This window comes from Polypterus senegalus, chromosome 17, assembly GCF_016835505.1.
Source record: "Polypterus senegalus isolate Bchr_013 chromosome 17, ASM1683550v1, whole genome shotgun sequence".
In the NCBI taxonomy this organism is placed as follows: Eukaryota; Metazoa; Chordata; class Cladistia; order Polypteriformes; family Polypteridae; genus Polypterus; species Polypterus senegalus.
Genome location: NC_053170.1, coordinates 15,214,003 through 15,231,229, shown reverse-complemented (window position 1 = coordinate 15,231,229; position 17,227 = coordinate 15,214,003). Strand labels below are relative to the sequence as shown.

At 38.5% G+C, this 17,227-nt stretch overlaps 1 protein-coding gene and 1 long non-coding RNA gene across 3 annotated transcripts in view; one reads left to right on the top strand and one right to left on the bottom strand.

Annotated features, from left to right (window-relative positions):
* LOC120518169 overlaps positions 1-17,227 on the top strand; it is a 52,498-nt gene that overhangs the window by 2,894 nt on the left and 32,377 nt on the right. Inside the window, exons 2-4 of one of the 2 annotated variants that reach the window (XR_005631189.1) lie at positions 12,810-12,891; positions 14,847-14,977; positions 15,090-15,124. This is a non-coding gene — a long non-coding RNA (uncharacterized LOC120518169). Of the gene's footprint in view, positions 1-12,809; positions 12,892-14,846; positions 14,978-15,089; positions 15,125-17,227 lie in introns of those variants that run through there. The other variant, XR_005631190.1, reaches the window with a different exon arrangement.
* Positions 5,202-17,227, bottom strand: part of npepps (aminopeptidase puromycin sensitive) — a 103,123-nt gene continuing 91,097 nt past the window's right edge. Inside the window, exons 22-23 of the mRNA XM_039740799.1 lie at positions 17,137-17,184; positions 5,202-6,802 (exon numbers count right to left, since the gene is read on the bottom strand). Coding sequence (XP_039596733.1) covers positions 6,647-6,802; positions 17,137-17,184 — 204 coding nt within the window. The 3' untranslated portion in view covers positions 5,202-6,646. The remainder of the gene's footprint in view (positions 6,803-17,136; positions 17,185-17,227) is intronic.

The window sequence follows — 17,227 nt, the reverse complement described above, 5'->3', positions numbered from 1 at the left end:
TAGGGAGACCAGGATGTAGGAATGGAGTCCACCTAGGGACTGGGTGTTCCATGCCACAGTGTGTGGGATTTCCACCAGCAAGGTAAAGAGTCAGATGCAGTGGCAGTCAAGTAATAAGTGTGTGTATTCTACTAATTGAAATGGACACATATAGCATATAACCTTTGAATGCCTTTATTGCAATATTTCATACCTCAAGACTTTGAATCGATGTGGCATTGTGGCACAGCAGTTGGAGCACCTGCCCCTTAGTCTACACGATTCTGGCTTCTTAAACTAATTACGGAAACAGGTCCTGTCTCACTCATTGTTCTTTATCGTCCCCCAAAATACAATGCATCCTTCTTATCTGATCTGATTGAACTTTTAACCCACCTAAGCTCTTACTCTCAGAGAATTATCCTTCTTGGTGATTTCAACATCCATATTGACATTACTACATCTAAACTGAGAAATGAATTCCTATCCTTACTGGACTGTTTTGACTTGACACAACATGTTGATTTTCCCACCCACTCTGGTGGTCATATATTGGATCTGATCTGCACTATCTGTTGCCAATATTTACAGCACTGATTTGGGACTCTCTGGCCATAAAGCAGTATTTTTTACTGTCTCACTGCCTTTACCTCCTCTTACCTGTAAACGACAAATTTCTTACAGAAACCTTAAAAATATCTGTCCCTCTATCCTTTCTGGATCCATTTCTGATCTTTTACTGTCTGCACCTATTCCGTCAACACTAGATAGTCTTGTTGACCACTATAACTCAGCCCTTCATTCAGCATTAGATAAAACAGCTCCTTTAAAACATAAAGAGGTTTTCTTTAAACGTTCAGCTCCTTGGTATAACTCAGAATTGCGATCTATGAAAGCAGCTGGCCGACGCCTTGAGAGAATGTCACGTAAGACTGGCCTCACTGTGCACATCCAGGCTTTCTCTGACCACCAAAGAGCTTACAGAGAAGCACTAACTGCTGCTAAGAACACCCACTATGGCAGAATAATAGAAAGTGGCCACGATAACCCAAGGGTTTTGTTTTCTGTAGTTAATAAACTACTCGAACCTGCATCTGGCCCAACTACCTCTTCTACTGAAGTCTGTGAGGATTTCCTCCACTTTTCCGTAACAAAATTAAAGATCTAAATAATTCAACTAACATAAATACATCATCTGTTTATATCTCTCCCTGTTTTCCCACTCCATCCAGCTCCTTCTCTAAGTTCTCACCAGTCACATCTGCTTTGTTAATAACCTGCTTTGTAAGATGAGGCCAACTACTTGTATACTGGACCCCATCCCCAGCACACTACTTAAATCCTGCCTTCATGCCATAATCCCGACTGTTACAACAATAATAAACTCATCCCTTGACACTGGCTCTGTGCGCTCACTTTTAAAATCGCTTCTGTAACCCCAATGTTAAAAAGTCTGGTCTTGATGCTGACAATCTTAACAATTTCCGCCTATTTCCCACTTACCTTTCCTGTCAAAAGCTCTTGAGCGTGTTGTAGCTTCCCAGCTCACCAATTACTTAACTCTAATAATTTGATGGAACCCTTTCAGTCTGGTTTCAGGGTGCAGCACAGCTGTGAAACTGCTCTGCTACGGGTAACCAATGATCTGCTTATGGCAGCAGACTCTGGACAAACCAGCATATTAATTCTGTTAGACCTCAGTGCAGCATTTGACACTGTCAGACATGACATTCTACTGTCAGAATGGAGAACATGCTGGGTATCTCTGGCACTGCCCTCCAGTGGTTCAAGTCCTATCTGACTGATAGGGAAGAGTTTGTTAGTCTTGGCAACAGCAGATCCAGCTCAGCGCCATTCACACAAGGAGTTCCTCAGGGCTCTGTCCTGGCCCTCTTCTCTTCTGTATTTATATGCTTCCCCTTGGCCATATTATTCGTAGCTATGGACTGGGCTATCATTTTATGCAGATGATACTCAACTCTACTTCAATGTTAAAAGTGGAACTTCATCAGAGCTTTCTCAGCTCACAACCTGCCTTAGTGAAATTAAAACCTGGATGGAGCAGAACTCTTTAAAATTAAACTGCAACAAAACTGAACTCCTGCAAATTGGGACTAAAATGCAGCTTAATAAAATGAGCTCCTTCCCAGTCCATCTTGGTGGTGATCTCATCAGACCTGCCTCTACTGCAAAGAATCTTGGTGTCATTTTTGATTCCTCCCTTTCTTACTCCACCACATAAATCACATTAAGAAACTTTCTTACTTTCACCTCCGTAACATATCCGTGTTCGCTCCTTCCTTCCTTTTCTAATGCTGAGAAACTTGTCCATGCTTTTATCACATCCCGCATAGATTATTGTAACTCGCTGCTGGCAGGTGCCCTTCTAATCTTATATCACAGCTCCAGCTTATTCAAACCTCAGCTGCAAGAGTCCTTACTCGAACCAGCAGCAGCGAGCACATCACACCCATCCTGCTCCGTCTTCACTGGCTCCCTGTGTCTTACAGAATCGAATATAAAATCCTACTAATAACCTACAAAGCCTTAAATAACCTCGCCAAACTACATCAGTGATCTTCTCCATCACTATGTGCCTGCCCGTCCACTGAGGTCCTCTGATTCTGGCAGTCTTGTTGTGCCCCACACTAATCTTCACTCCATGGGTGACAGGGCCTTCAGCTGTATAGCGCCCAGACTCTGGAATGACCTACCGAAATTAATCAGGTCAGCTGACTCCATGAATTCTTTTAAAAAACAACTTAAAACTCATCTGTTCAGGAAGGCTTTTAGCTCTATTTGATTTCATTCCCCTTCTCTCAGTTTACCTCTCTGTCAAGATGCTCATGTAACCTGTATGTGTGTGCTAGACCATCAGTTCTGTTGTCTGTTAGGCCTTCTCTGAGTTTACTGTCTTAATCTTCTTATTTATTAATTTGCTTTGTACTATGCTATATACTGTATACCCTACCGTTCTTTCTTATATTCTGTAAGTGTCTTGAGCATGGGAAAGGCGCTATATAAATAAAATATTATTATTATTCTTCTTTATCTCCTCCATCCCAAAGATAGATGCTTGATTATTTGGCAAATCAAAATTTTCTGGTATGAGTGAGTGTGTAATGTGATAGACTGGAATCCATTTGGTTCACTGTGACCCTGAACTGGATTAAGTAGGGTCAGAAAATGACTGAACAATACACTATTGTGCACAACAGCATACAAATTACAGTGAAGCATTAAAAAGTAAGGCGAAGTGCAGGCAAAAGAGGAAAACCAAAACTCGACAACAATAATGAACCTGCAAACTGCTGATTGTTGAATTTGTATGTTCTCAGCAAACTGAAGAACAACTGAACAGTGAAATTAGAATTCTGCATCTCTGTCAATTATGGCAGTGGCCACTGCTAGAATGGGCACCTCGGCTCCTTGATAACTTATTAGGGGGGTGGAGGGCAAGCAATTGTAAAAAGCCCATTGGTTATAACACCAAATACATTGGAAGCTTCTGTCATCAATGGCAAAGCAATTCAATCTTTGTTTACACTTTCCAGTACCTACTTAGGATAGATATCACCAGCAGACGGTGGATCATCAGAACAAAGACTTACTCAACTATAACTGACTATAGGAAGCCCAGTTTTTTCCTCCAGCAAAACAGTTTTGTTGTCAAGTGGCCATATCACACTTATAATTTTAGTGGACTTTATGTTCACCTGATTTAATATTAATCATTGTAATTCCTTTTTTTAAAATATTTAATATAGTTAACTTGTGCCTGTATGTTAATGTAACAATTTACTGTTATTGCATTAGTGTAAATTTGTGCAGGTGCTCTGAATCAGAGTAAAAATACACAAGGTGCACTTTTTTCAATAAATATGAGACCAGTAAAGCCATACTTGGAAACAGACATTAATGGAATACTGTACCTGAAAGTGATTTTTTTTTATACATTAATTACCCCATTGCTTTGTGTTGATGGCTGAAAAAAATCTTTTAATCACGTTTTCATGCAGAATGGAGTGAAAAAAAAAGATTGATATAATAGAAGCCAATAAGTAACCAATGCTGAACAGCGGCAAAACAATGTGAAAAATGCCCAGTGACAACTTGTGTTACTCATATTGTATAGACCACATTTCAGTTATCCCATCATATGCTCAAAACAAAAAAAAGCTTAAAACATTGTTATTGTTAAATCTGGAGTAATCCTTGCCCATCATAAACCTGAAACTAAAGCTTCATGGAAATTACTTTTAGAACTGAAGACAGGATTCTTAACCAACACATGAGGGGCAGAGGTGGGTCTTTTGTGAGTTTTGTTAATGATTTGTTGCTTTTATTCCAGAAGTAACTATTTAAAAGTGTATCAGGAATAAAAACAGGTGTTTTGCACATTATAAGCATACAGTGGGATAAATGACATTTTGATTATGTGACACAAACAAAATTTTGTTTTCTTTTTCCCAGGAACATTTTTCTCTTTTGCTGTTATACACCAATTATTACTGTTGGCTACTTTATTTTTTTCCTCTCCATTCTGCATGAAAATTTGAGATTACATTTTTTTTCTAAGCCATCACTGGAAAGTACATGGGGGTAAGTAACATGTAGAAAATAATTTTTGGGTGGATTATTCCTTTAGTTTAAAAATCAACCAAGCAGTAATACTGTATAAAATAGTCATCCATATTTCAAAAGAATGCTGTAAGTTACAGAAGCCTGGTCAACACAATAATTTTTACCCCCTCATAATTTTCACTATCTGAATAGTTGCACCATACCATACAACAGTTCAGCCAAGCACTTTGCTGTAATCAGAAGGTTCAATTCAGCTGCCGAACTTATTTGATACAGTGGCAGACATGTGGTGAAGTCCATCCAGTCTAATGCTGCCCATAATCACTACCATGCTGTGCTAAGAAGTGCCACTGGGCCTCTACAGCTATGCCTCCTCTTATGCTGCCTGTCATCACAACCATTGGTTACAGTAGATGTAGTGACAAAGATATTTCTTTAGAGACACTATTCATTAAATTTGCATTCAGTTTATTCTATGTATTGTTCTGCCTCAGCAGCAGCAGTCTGTACCTGTTAAGGTGTTTAATCTCATGGCTTGACAAACAAAAAGTCGTTGTTAAAGAAAACCAAAATAAGAATTCACACAGCCCTGAATCAGAAGAACACCACAAAAAATAAAAGGCACTTCTCAGCTCCAGTTAGCATTTTACAGTTTTCTACATCTGTTTATTTAAGGGAAAAGTTAACACTTGACTTTGTCTGGGTATCCAAGCAGTGATGTCTCCTTTATAGATTGTTAAATGTGGTGAAGATGAGTCAAGAAGGGGTCTAATGCCAGGAGCCACAGGCAGATAATGAGGACTGTCCACAACTGTGTGTGTTAAAACAACAAATGAAACAGGGGGGAGGAAAATACAGGAGGTGAGATGAAATGAAAGCAAATATTCCTTTTCACATTGAATTTGCGGTTTAATTTTTCCAAACAGCAACTTAAAAGAAAAAAAAAAGCACGACAGAAGTTCCAGGGAAGCGTTTGGACAGCAGTGGATGGCCTATTCCAATCCGTCATCTTTTTTTTTTTCCCCCTCCACAATAAAAATCAAATTATGGTTAAACACACCAGTCAACCACTCAATGGGCAGACTCACCACCTTTCTTCTCAACCATTAGTATTGTACTGTTGGCCTGTGTAGTCGTTTGTCACTTCACAGTGTAATTATTATTGCAAATCAGTTTAACCTATTTAAGGCTTCTGAAATGATACAATTGCCATAAGAAATAAAAATAAACTAGTATTACTTGTTATGGCAAACATGGGGCCTTTAACAGACAGACAAGACATAAAATGCTTTGTATTATTATTTCGTAATTCTTTTACCTGTAAACATCTAAAGAAATTCAGGAGAAGAACATGAAAGCACTGTCACTCATTTCTTAAAAGTTAAAATTATGCTTTCAAGTTATCTCCTTTCAAATAACAGGAAGCTAGGACAAAGTGCCAAAATTGTACTCATTTGCCTAATTTTACTGAGTGACATGGAAATGATTAAATCAAAAACAATCTATTCATTATTGGATAAAAAGGTTCCTCAGTGAAGAAGGGTATAAAAAAAAGGAAAAGAAAAAGATGTAAAGACCACCACTTCTTATTAACGTCTTGCATTATGAAACACTGGATAGATATCAAGTTTTATGCCAGCTTCTGCTTTTCCCAGTAAACCCCTCAGTGCTGGGACAAATTCTCCTGCTAAAGCACATTGTGTTAACCCACCCCTGCCCAGACGTACTGATAATTTGTTTTTATTAATTTATATATTTTTTCTTTATGTTGCTTTCACATCCTATACGTGCTGAAATCTGCTTTCAAATTCAACTTTGCATTTGTATTTGTGTGTGTGTGTGTGTGTGTGTGTGTGTGTGTGTGTGTGTGTGTGTGCACGCAAAATCAACTTGTTGCTTTTCATTCCTTTTGTTGGCATTCAGCTGAACGAACTCTCACGAGGGCAGAACGGGGTTAACTACATTCAGTCCCAACCAGTTTTCTGCTTGATTTTGGAGAAATGACTCAATTTTGTTTTCACAGCAGACCTCCCCTTTGCCTCAGCCCCCTCCCATGAGACCAGGGAAATGGGGAAGAGCAGGATCACACATTGGCCGCTGGAGGAGCCTTGCGCTGCCGAAGGTATTCATGAATGGCTTCTGAGTCTCTCTTTAGCCAGGCTGCATTCAGAAGAATATTCTCACAACACTGCTGCACAGTGCGCTCCGCTGCAGGGGCCGGGTGACTGTCAAAGAAGGCCTGAAATGAGCAAACACACAAAAAAATAAAACAATTATAAATATAAACAAGAGAAAGCAAAGGGCAATGAGTGATCAATTTGCAAAACTCATAGTTTTTAAAGAAATGCACTAAAAAAAGAGCACCAGTTAGATCAAAGGAATAACATGTCACACAGCCTAGACCACCCAAGACATTCGATTCAATCCCACCTGATGTTTGCTCCAAAAATGAAAGTGCACGCGACAACAGCCCGGTGAGTTTAAACTAATGTTGGATCAATACTAACATTTTGACTTTGCTACAGATTAGCTTTTGCTCCTCAATCCCTATACTAACGCAAACAGATGGAATATGTTCACAAAATAAAATGCCAAATTAATGTTTTTCCTCAAAACAATTATTTAGGAAACTGAACCCTATGAATGTATGAAAAAGAACACTAGCACATTTTAATCATTTTATATATGTTTAGTATGTGAAATATTTTAATATAAAAGTGTTTCAAAGAAATAAGCAAAATATAGTAGGAAAATCAGTCAGTAGACACGGTCTGAATCAATTTAACAAATCTGGAACAAAGCACATTTTTCTTTGGGGCTAATAAATATTACTGGAGTGCGCATTAATTAAAACTGTGTGCACTGCATAGGAGTTCCTAACTCCTGTAAGACCTTTGCAATGAACAAAAGACAGATGCTTAGAAAGATTCAATGTGTTGTCCCCTTTAGCAAGAAAAGCCTTGTAACGCCATTTGCAAACAGGCTCTGTAATGTCTTCAGAGTAACCTTTTTTATTTGCCATATCCCATTCTGATGGCCCTGTTTATCAACAAGTTGGGAATGACGAGTGTTATCAGCAGTTTTCATCATTTTTTTTGTAAACAAAGTTCATAAGTATGTAACAAAACTTAACAAGTACCATTAGTCTAACTTTTTCACAGAGACACAGAAATGCATGCACGGAATCAGCACACCTACTTGTAGTTTTCCGGGTTTATTTTTCAATGAATGCAGCATAAAACGATTTCAGTCACATATTTGTTTAGTAAGATTGCTGAATTTTGAATAATGCTGGTATAGTGCGGTTTTTTAAAATTTGGCTAAGCACAGTATTTTCTTTATTACTAGTATAGCATGCAACACTACTTTGAACAACACTTCTTTAAATAAAAAAAAACAAACAAAAAAAAAAAACATAAGTCATTGCCATACATAGTTTCTTGAAAATCCAGGTAAATAAAATGGGAAGCCTAAATTTCCCTAAACATGCAAAACTTCAAGTTACTTAACCACTGCACTTGTTGAATCTTATTATCTTGAGGGTGTCAGAGTACATGATTACAAATTGCGAGGATGACAGATTATACAGCTGCCTCATGGCTTCTTGTCTTTCTTCTTTCTGTCTTCTTTCGGCTGCTCCTGGTAGGGGTCGCCACAGCGGATCATCTTTTTCCATATCTTTCTGTCCTCTGCCTCTTGTTCTGTTATACCCATCACTTGCATGTCCTCTCTAACCACATCCATAAACCTTCTTTTAGGCTTTCCTATTTTTTTCTTGCCTGGCAGCTCTATCCTTAGTATCCTTCTCCCAATATACCCCTCATCTCTCCTCTGCACATGTCCAAACCAGCGCAATCTCGCCTCTCTGACTGTCTCACAACCGTCCAACTTGAGCTGACCCTCTAATGTCCTCATTTCTAATCCTGTCCATCCTCGTCAAACCCAATGCAAATCTTAGCATCTTTAACTCTTCTACCTCTAGCTCCGTCTCCTGCTTTTTGGTCAGTGCCACCGTCTCCAACCCATATAACAAAGCTGGTCTCACTACCATCCTGTAGACCTTCCCCTTCACTCTTGCTGATACCCGTCTGTCACAAATCACTCCCGACACTCTTCTCCACCCATTCCACCCTGCCTGTACTCTCTTCTTCACCTCTCTTCCACAATCACTATTACTCTTTACTGTTGATCCCAAGTATTTAAACTCATCCACCTTCGCCAACTCTACTCCTTGCATCCTCACCATTCCACTGACCTCCCTCTCATTTACACACATGTATTCTGTCGTGGTGGTCATACTGACCTTCAGTCCTCTCCTCTCTAGAGCATATCTCCACCTCTCCAGGGGTCTCCTCAACCTGCTCCCTACTATCACTACAGATCACAATGTCATCAGCAAACATCATAGTCCATGGGACTCCTGTCTAATCTTGTCTGTCAACCTGTGCATCAGCAATGCAAATAAGAAAGGGCTCAGAGACGATCCCTGATTTAATACCACCTCCATCTTGAATGCATCCATCACTCCTACCACAGACCGCACCACAGTCACACTTCCCTTGTGTATATCCTATAGCTTCTTGTCTCAATTTCAAATTTTCTATTGTGCCACAAAAGTATTGCCAACGTCATCACATTACATTAACCGATCCACATAGGGCACACTAGAATATAAACCGATAAGGAATCAACATGGAGAACAACCAGGTTAGTAGCTGCCGCCGCCACTGTATGTTTGTGGACAACAGGATTGTATGCTACTGGTTATGAACTTTGTGGCTGGTTGTTGAGTATTATGACTGAGCTGCTAGCCTTCTAAAACTCTACAGGGGTCAACAATGAGTGTCAAGATAATGTAAATAAAGGCTACAAATTAAAATAGCTGCTAAAGTCGTGCAATGTGGCAGGAGCTTAAAGGAATATTCCACCGAGAGAGAGACAGTCAGTCTCTCTCTATATTATATTATATATATATATATATATATATATATATATATATATATATATATATATATACACACACACACTGTATACTATGGGTACAGAAAGTATTCAGACCCCCTTCAATTTTTCACTCATATATTTAACTCAGGTGCTTTCCATTTCTTCTGATCATCCTTGAGATCACCTTCATTTGAGTCCAGCTGTGCTTGATTATACTGATTGGACTTGACTAGGAAAGCCACACACCTGTCTATATAAGACCTTACAGCTCACAATGCATGACAGAGCAAAAGAGAATCATGAGGTCAAAGGAAATGCCTGAAGAGCTCAGAGACAGAATTGGCCTCCATAATCCTTAAATGGAAGACATTTTGGATGACCAGAACTCTTCCTAGAGCTGGCCATCCAGCCAAGCTGAGCTACCGGGGGAGAAGAGCCTTGGTTAGAGAGGTAAAGAAGAATCCAAAGATCACTTTGGCTGAGCTCCAGAGATGCAGTCAGGAGATGGGAGAAAGTTGTAGAAAGTCAACCATCACTGCAGCCCTCCACCAGTCAGGGCTTTATGGCAGAGTGGCAGCATCATGCTGTGGTGGTGTTTTTCAGCTGCAGGGACAGGACGACTGGTTGCAATCAAGGTAAAGATGAATGCGGCCAAGTACAGGGATATCCTGGACAAAAACCTTCTCCAGAGTGCTAAGGACCTCAGACTGGGCCGAAGGTTTACCTTCCAACAAGACAATGACCCTAAGCACACAGCTAAAATAACGAAGGAGTGGCTTCACAACAACTCTGTGACTGTTCTTGAATGGCCCAGCCAGAGCCCTGACTTAAACCCAATTGAGCATCTCTGGAGAGACCTAAAAATGGCTGTCCACCAACGTTTACCATCCAACCTGACAGAACTGGAGAGGATCTGCAAGGATGAATGGCAGAGGATCCCCAAATCCAGGTGTGAAAAACGTGTTGCTTCTTTCCCAAGAAGACTCATGGCTGTATTAGCTGAAAAGGGTGCTTCTACTAAATACTGAGCAAAGGGTCTGAATACTTAGGACCATGTGATATTTCAGTTTTTCTTTTTTAATAAATCTGCAACAATTTCAAAAATTTTTTTTTTTTGTCTGTCAATATGGGATGCTGTGTGTACATTAATGAGGAAAAAATTTATTTAAATGATTTTAGCAAATGGCTGCAATTTAACAAAGAGTGAATAATTGAAGGGGGTCTGAATACTTTCCGTACCCACTGTATGTGACTCACCCAAGTGTTTTATAGTGATTTGTACTGAAGACACTTGTAACCGATTAATGAGGGGAAAAGTTTTTTTGTTTATGCCATGAGTTAATTTTTCTGGAAGCATATATTTAACAATAACATTTGGCACGTTGTAAGCATATGACTTGATAACTGACATGTGGATTATGCAACACAAGTGACATGAGAAATTTTTTCCATGGATGTTTTTGGTATCTATATACCATATATATGTGTATATATGGTATATATGTATTTGGTATCCCTACAGATTTTATTTTTTCTCCAGCCGTCTGGAGTTTTTTTGTTTTTTCTGTCCCCCCTGGCCATTGAACCTTACTCTTATTCGATGTTAATTAATGTTGATTTATTTTGTTTTATAATTGTGTCTTTCATTTTTCTATTCTTTAATATGTAAAGCACTTTGAGCTACTGTTTGTATGAAAATGTGCTATATAAATAAATGTTGTTGTTGTTGTTGTTATCTTTTGCATTCTATCATATACACATCATTTATCTCCATTCTGCTTGCAAATATTAGATTAAAAAGTTTTCTCGTCATCATTACAAAACACAGGGGGGTAAGTAACATACAAAAATAAAATCATTTTTGGGTGGAGTAAAAATAAACAACCTTTTTAAACTGTAGTATCTATTCAAGCAACTGATGCAAGATGCTCACTTATAATGGGCTCACAAGAAAGAGAAGGAAAACATAAAAGGCAGATACACAAACTAAGTCACCACTTCATTCAGTTCACCTGTCTTGTATCAGGTTGTAGTTTAGTTCGACCTCTAGCACATCAGGCCTGTCTATCAGCAACTACGGTGAAGTACTACAATGTTTCATTAATACTATATCTATCCATCTATTGTATATCTATCTATCTATCTATCCATGCCCCCCGTCTCATCAATTTTCTTCAGTGCCACAATTAAAAAGCATGCATCCTCCTGCTTTCCTTATCATGTAGTTCTCAGAGCCATATGCTATTTACTTGGAAGACCATGGCTCTGACTAGAGACATTTATTGATAATGTGAGTTTTTTTCTCTTTTCTGGAACAATCACTATAGCTTTCTTAAAATTTAACAAATGACTTGTCATCACCTGCAGAGTTCTTTGAGCCAAAGGAAGTAAAATATGTTACTGCCACCACCTTTTTCTCCCATCTATTTTGCAGGAATGTGTTTCTACTTTGTAGAATCCTTTAGTGGCATGAATCACTTAATAGATTGACAGCCACAGTCCTCAGAACTGGTGTCTAATAACAGCAGTGTTAATTAGGACAAGATGGTCTCCCTAAGTTAGTCTGCAAGGAGAGTGTTTGAAAACTTACAGTATGCACAGAGCTGTGCAATGAAGCATACAGCATATCTCATAAGTATGTAATAAAAATAAAATGTAACTCTGATCATCTGATCCTCTCTTTTGATCAGAGAAGCACCAATGTCACTCTTCTGTCACCAAAAATACAGCTCTGAGGAATGGAAGACAGCTAATGGAGTCTGGCTTCAGTTATCCATTGACATACTTATTGTAGAAAACTGAGGGAGGTGGTGACAGAGACCCCCATATGTAAAAATGACACTGTGTAAAAAAAACAAAAAACAATTCCTCAGCACACTATTGTATGCTAGAAGGAATACCAGTACAGAAAAGGGATTTAAAAAAAAAAAAGGAAATTCGCATTTGTACAACACTATACTACCAAGTGTGTTTCAGCTCTGCTCTCTCATCCCTTGTGAATTCCTTGACTACAAATCTAGGACAAGTGTGCTTACTGCAGGAGCATACTGCAAAATTCTATTATTGGCAATGCAGCAGTAAAGTACATGTGTTTGACTTCAATGGTCAAAGATGGAAGAGGTATTAAGACTAAGATTAAAATAACTCCCTTTGAATGATTAATAACTTCTGCTTAGTATCATAGAATGTAATGAAGGGTATGTTTTCCTGAAAATGTTTTATTTATGCATTATACATGTAACATTGTGTAACAAATATTCCTCCTTAGATAACTAAAAAGTATTTTATGCATTTTTTTCTAGGAATAGTATTATGTGAACATGCTTACAAGTCAGTGACACAGGCAGGCAAGAACAACCAACTCCGACAGCACCAGGATTTCAGGTATGTTCAGGTAGCCTCTTGCCACATTTAAGATATGTTATATTATTCATTGACAGGGACTTGCAGTGTACGAGAGAAACATTTGCATAGGCCCAGTTCATGGGGCTCAGTGAATTAGCAACCACAGTGTTTATCTACTTCCTCAGACATCCGAGGACAGCTCACATTTCTCTATAAGTTCTCACAAACTTCCACTTCCCTCTCTCATTATGTGCATCATATCCTGGGGTGGCACTTGTTCGGCCTAAGATAGTAAATGCCTGCACAGAGTGATGAAGGTAGCACAGAATATGACTGGCACTTGGCCCCCATCTGTTCACATCTGTCCATACACAACCCTCCTTGCCTTAGAGAGGTACACAGGATTATTAAAGACCTCAGCCATCCTGTGCAATTGGTTTTCTAAGTCCTCTCTATTGACAAATAGTACATTGCTACTGGCACTTGCACTAGGATTCGGGGACAGTGCTGACCCAATTTTTGGCTTTTAATCAACCTTAGTGTATAGATTAAGAGCTGCACTCTTATGCCTATTTAAATGAGCAACCTGTCATACATTGTCTATCTGGCGTTGCAGTGCAGAAAGGCAGCTAAATTTCCCAATGCATATTTAAATTAACCAAAAAGTCAATAAACCTTAAACTTTTTTTACACTAGTGAATCAAAAAGTTACTTGCTAATGTTCCTAGTCCAGACCACTGTACTCCACATCCACTGCATTTGCAGTAAATCGAAGCACAAATGCACTGTAAACTAAAACACTTTCAAGATTAAATCCACATTCCCCATTGGCCAGTAGCTACAAGGGTATGTTCTATGCATCACTGAACAAATTACCACCTCTGTAGAAGCTGGACATGGTACAGCGCCAAAACTTTCAAATGAAATATCACTAAAACAGAGATTGACAAATTATATTACACTGTGCTCACATTGTTTCATGTAAAATGCTTTGATTTTATAATTTGTGATTTTTTTTCTAGCACTTTGAAGTAGTAGGGTGTGAAGAAAGGGCCTCAGTTGCCCTGAAAGATGGCATATTGTAATTGGTTCAGTTAGGCAATAAAAGATGTCATTTTGCTTAACTTCTGATGCAGCATTTTGAGAAACTGTTACAAGGCCAAGTTAAACCATGTAAGGCACTATACTTCATCTCTATGAATTAAATTGTATTCACAACAGTAAAGAAAATGTTAGGCTGCCTTTCTTAAAGCGTATGCATGTCTTTTTGCAGGGCCACAGTGGCAGAAGGTTTCTGTTTCAGTCTTAGGAACACTCAGTACTTTACACTTCCTTATCAGTGTTTCCTACGCTATGAGTTGCAACCAAAACAAGGCTCTGGGCATGTTTGTGATGGGTCTGTACATGGTTGTGTAGTAAAGCTACCAGGGTTCATCCAAGCATGAACTTTGTGCCATAGAACACCCGCTCTTCAGCATAGCAGTAATAAGTGAAACACTGTGGACTGTCTTTGTTTCTATGGCCCGAAAATTAAAAAAATATTCCCTATGTCATGGCCGTCTGTGAGCCAGTCAAACTGAGATGATGTAAAAACAAAGACACGAATCAGAAAGGGGAACAGAGGATGACAACGACAATGTGAGGTGATGGGACTGCAACACTAGTTTGAAATGTCAAACTGAAAAGAGCTGCTGAGTCACACAAATTCAACTATTTTTGGGGTGGTCATTGATTAAGTATGGAGGGGGGTATATTATATAAGGCTGTGGCAGTGTTGTACACTGAAAGCAGTTACAGTGGCCATGGACAACTGGTAGGTGCCTCATCACATTTAATTGTTACAAGAAAACTGGGATATGTTCATGCATTTCCAAGCTCATTTAGAAATTTTTTTTTAAATTAATAGTGGAGCTGATATGAAAAAAAATATATATTTTTTAAAGTTGTTTATGACAAGGCATATAAACTGTACTGATTAATTTCTTGTTTGTCAGGTGACTAAGTTATGAGACCATTCGTAAAATCTTGCACTGCACCCCAAGAATCTCTCCCTCTCTGCTGCACTGAAGCTTTCACTAAACCAGGGGTCGCCAACTCCAGTCCTGGAGGGCCACCGTGGCTGCAGGTTTTCATTCCAACCATTTTGTTAATTAACTTTTTTTTTTTTAACTAATTTTAATTAACTTGCTCTTGAAGAGTCAGACCCCTTAATTGTTTGTTTCTTTTTCCTTCATTAGCAACCAATTAATAATGAGATACAAAATGAGCCAAAACAACTGGTGTCTGTCATACAATATCTGAAAATAAAGAACAATGAAGGTCTCAGGAATGTTGGTCTGCTCAGGTCCCCAAAACATTTTAACAGAGTTCTTAAAAGAAAATCAACAGTTTCAGAAATGTCTGCTAATGTACCACGAGAACAGCAAAAAGCCACAGAATTAAAGAACAGGTTTAATTAACGACAAGAATCGGTGCCTCATTAAGCAGCCGGTTGGAGTGAACTTGGTTGGAGTTTAAGGCCCTGACTTGGTCAGTCTTCTGTTGGCTCATTCACTTCACCTTTCATTTCTGTTTGGGTGCCACTTTGGGAAATAAATGAAGCAATTCAGAGGAACGATGAAGAAATTCAGAGGAACAGATCATAAAAAAAACAAGTCAATTAAAATGAATTCACAAGAAGTTAATCAGTGCGCTCATTAACAAGAGAATGAAAACCTGTAGCCACGGTGGTCCTCCAGGACCAGACTTTGCAACCCCTGCACTAAGGCAGTGGAATCTGCTCTGTTTTGAAGAATAAATATTGTTTTTTAAATAATAATAAAATTTCACACTAGAGACAGAAAGTTGCATGTGGTTTTAGGTTACAGTTTCATTTCTGTATTTCTGCCAAAAAGAAGGACAAAACCATTTCTCCCAGTAAAAATACTTCTATTCAGAAGACAGGCAACATATTGTTTAACATTGTACAATTAATTGTACAGACATACACAATGGAATGTTATGAATGCACAAGAATGTTTTTCAAGAAATGATAGCTGTGTTGCTAGTTAAGTGTTTTAAATGGGGGGCACTTAGTGTGAACGTCATGAGCTCTAATCACTTTTTTTTAATCTCTGATCAGTTTCAGACTGTTTTAAATTCAAAGTCTGCATTATGATTTACCTTAATGAAGGAAATTTAGCTTGGTAAAGCAAAGATAATTTTTACATGAATTAGTGCTGATTTGATGCCTCTTTCATATATTTTTTTTTTAATTGCAGTTTTGTGTATTCATTCATATTTTAAAAATACCGTAGTAACTTTCTAATTACAGAGTAACAGGATCCAGACAGATGGTGGATTTAGTTATATACTAGTCCATCGGACTATGACTAATAAAAGTCAGCATCCATTATGATTGATTGTTTAGCTAGTAGCTAAAGGCCATGCCACATTAGGTGACTTTTCTAGTGATTTCCAAAAATTATAACCAATGAATGTTCATCTAAAAGTTGAATGCATATAATGCAGCAACAAGGAATAAGGAATGTGGTTGTTTTGGACCTCATAAACAGAATAGAAGCTCACCTGTCTGATGTCTCTCGTTTTACACACCATGACAGAATGAAGAAAAAAAAAAAGGGCAGAAACTGTGGTGGGACTTGCCATATCTGTTAAACCTTTGTACAGCACTGGATCTATCAGGTAGCGCACTACCCGCTATTAAAATAAGGGGTGGACATGACTGTGCTGGAAGTTGGCATGCTGTCACATAACTTGGCATGTCCAGCAATTTTTCAGTCGCTTAAATTGACAGTCTGGAGACGAGATCAGTAACTGCCGTCAGCAAGTCTGACATACCCTACGACTAGAAGTTAAGTAATGTGACATTGGCTTAGGCTGTCTCAGTATCTAATCCAGTGGTTGAGGTTTATACTTTGTAGTTTGTTCCAGATTTCCACAATTATGAGTAAAAAATGCTTCCTGGCTTCAGTCCTAAATGTACTTCCCCTTAATTTCCACAGGTGTTCTCATAAGTAATTCTCTGTTAAATCACAACCATGAAAAGGTGGCAGTGCATTTTACTGAAATGTAACATAGAAAAAAAAATTGTGTGACATTTCATTTTAGCCTCCTACTGTACAATAATGTCTTTCAAAATGAAAGATTCATTTTATTGGTTCACTGTAACCCAGCTGTTTTTACTCTGTGATGATTTATAAAGGTCATAAACCTACTGTACTGTAAGTTACCTTTTAATGCCTCAGTGTATGTGGTGCCATTGCAAGTTTAAGAAATTCTTACCTTGACCTCTGCCGCCATCTTATCAGCTGCAAATCCATCAACACTAAGCTGCAAGAGAACGGGCACAGCCATTATGCAAAAGCAGAAAACA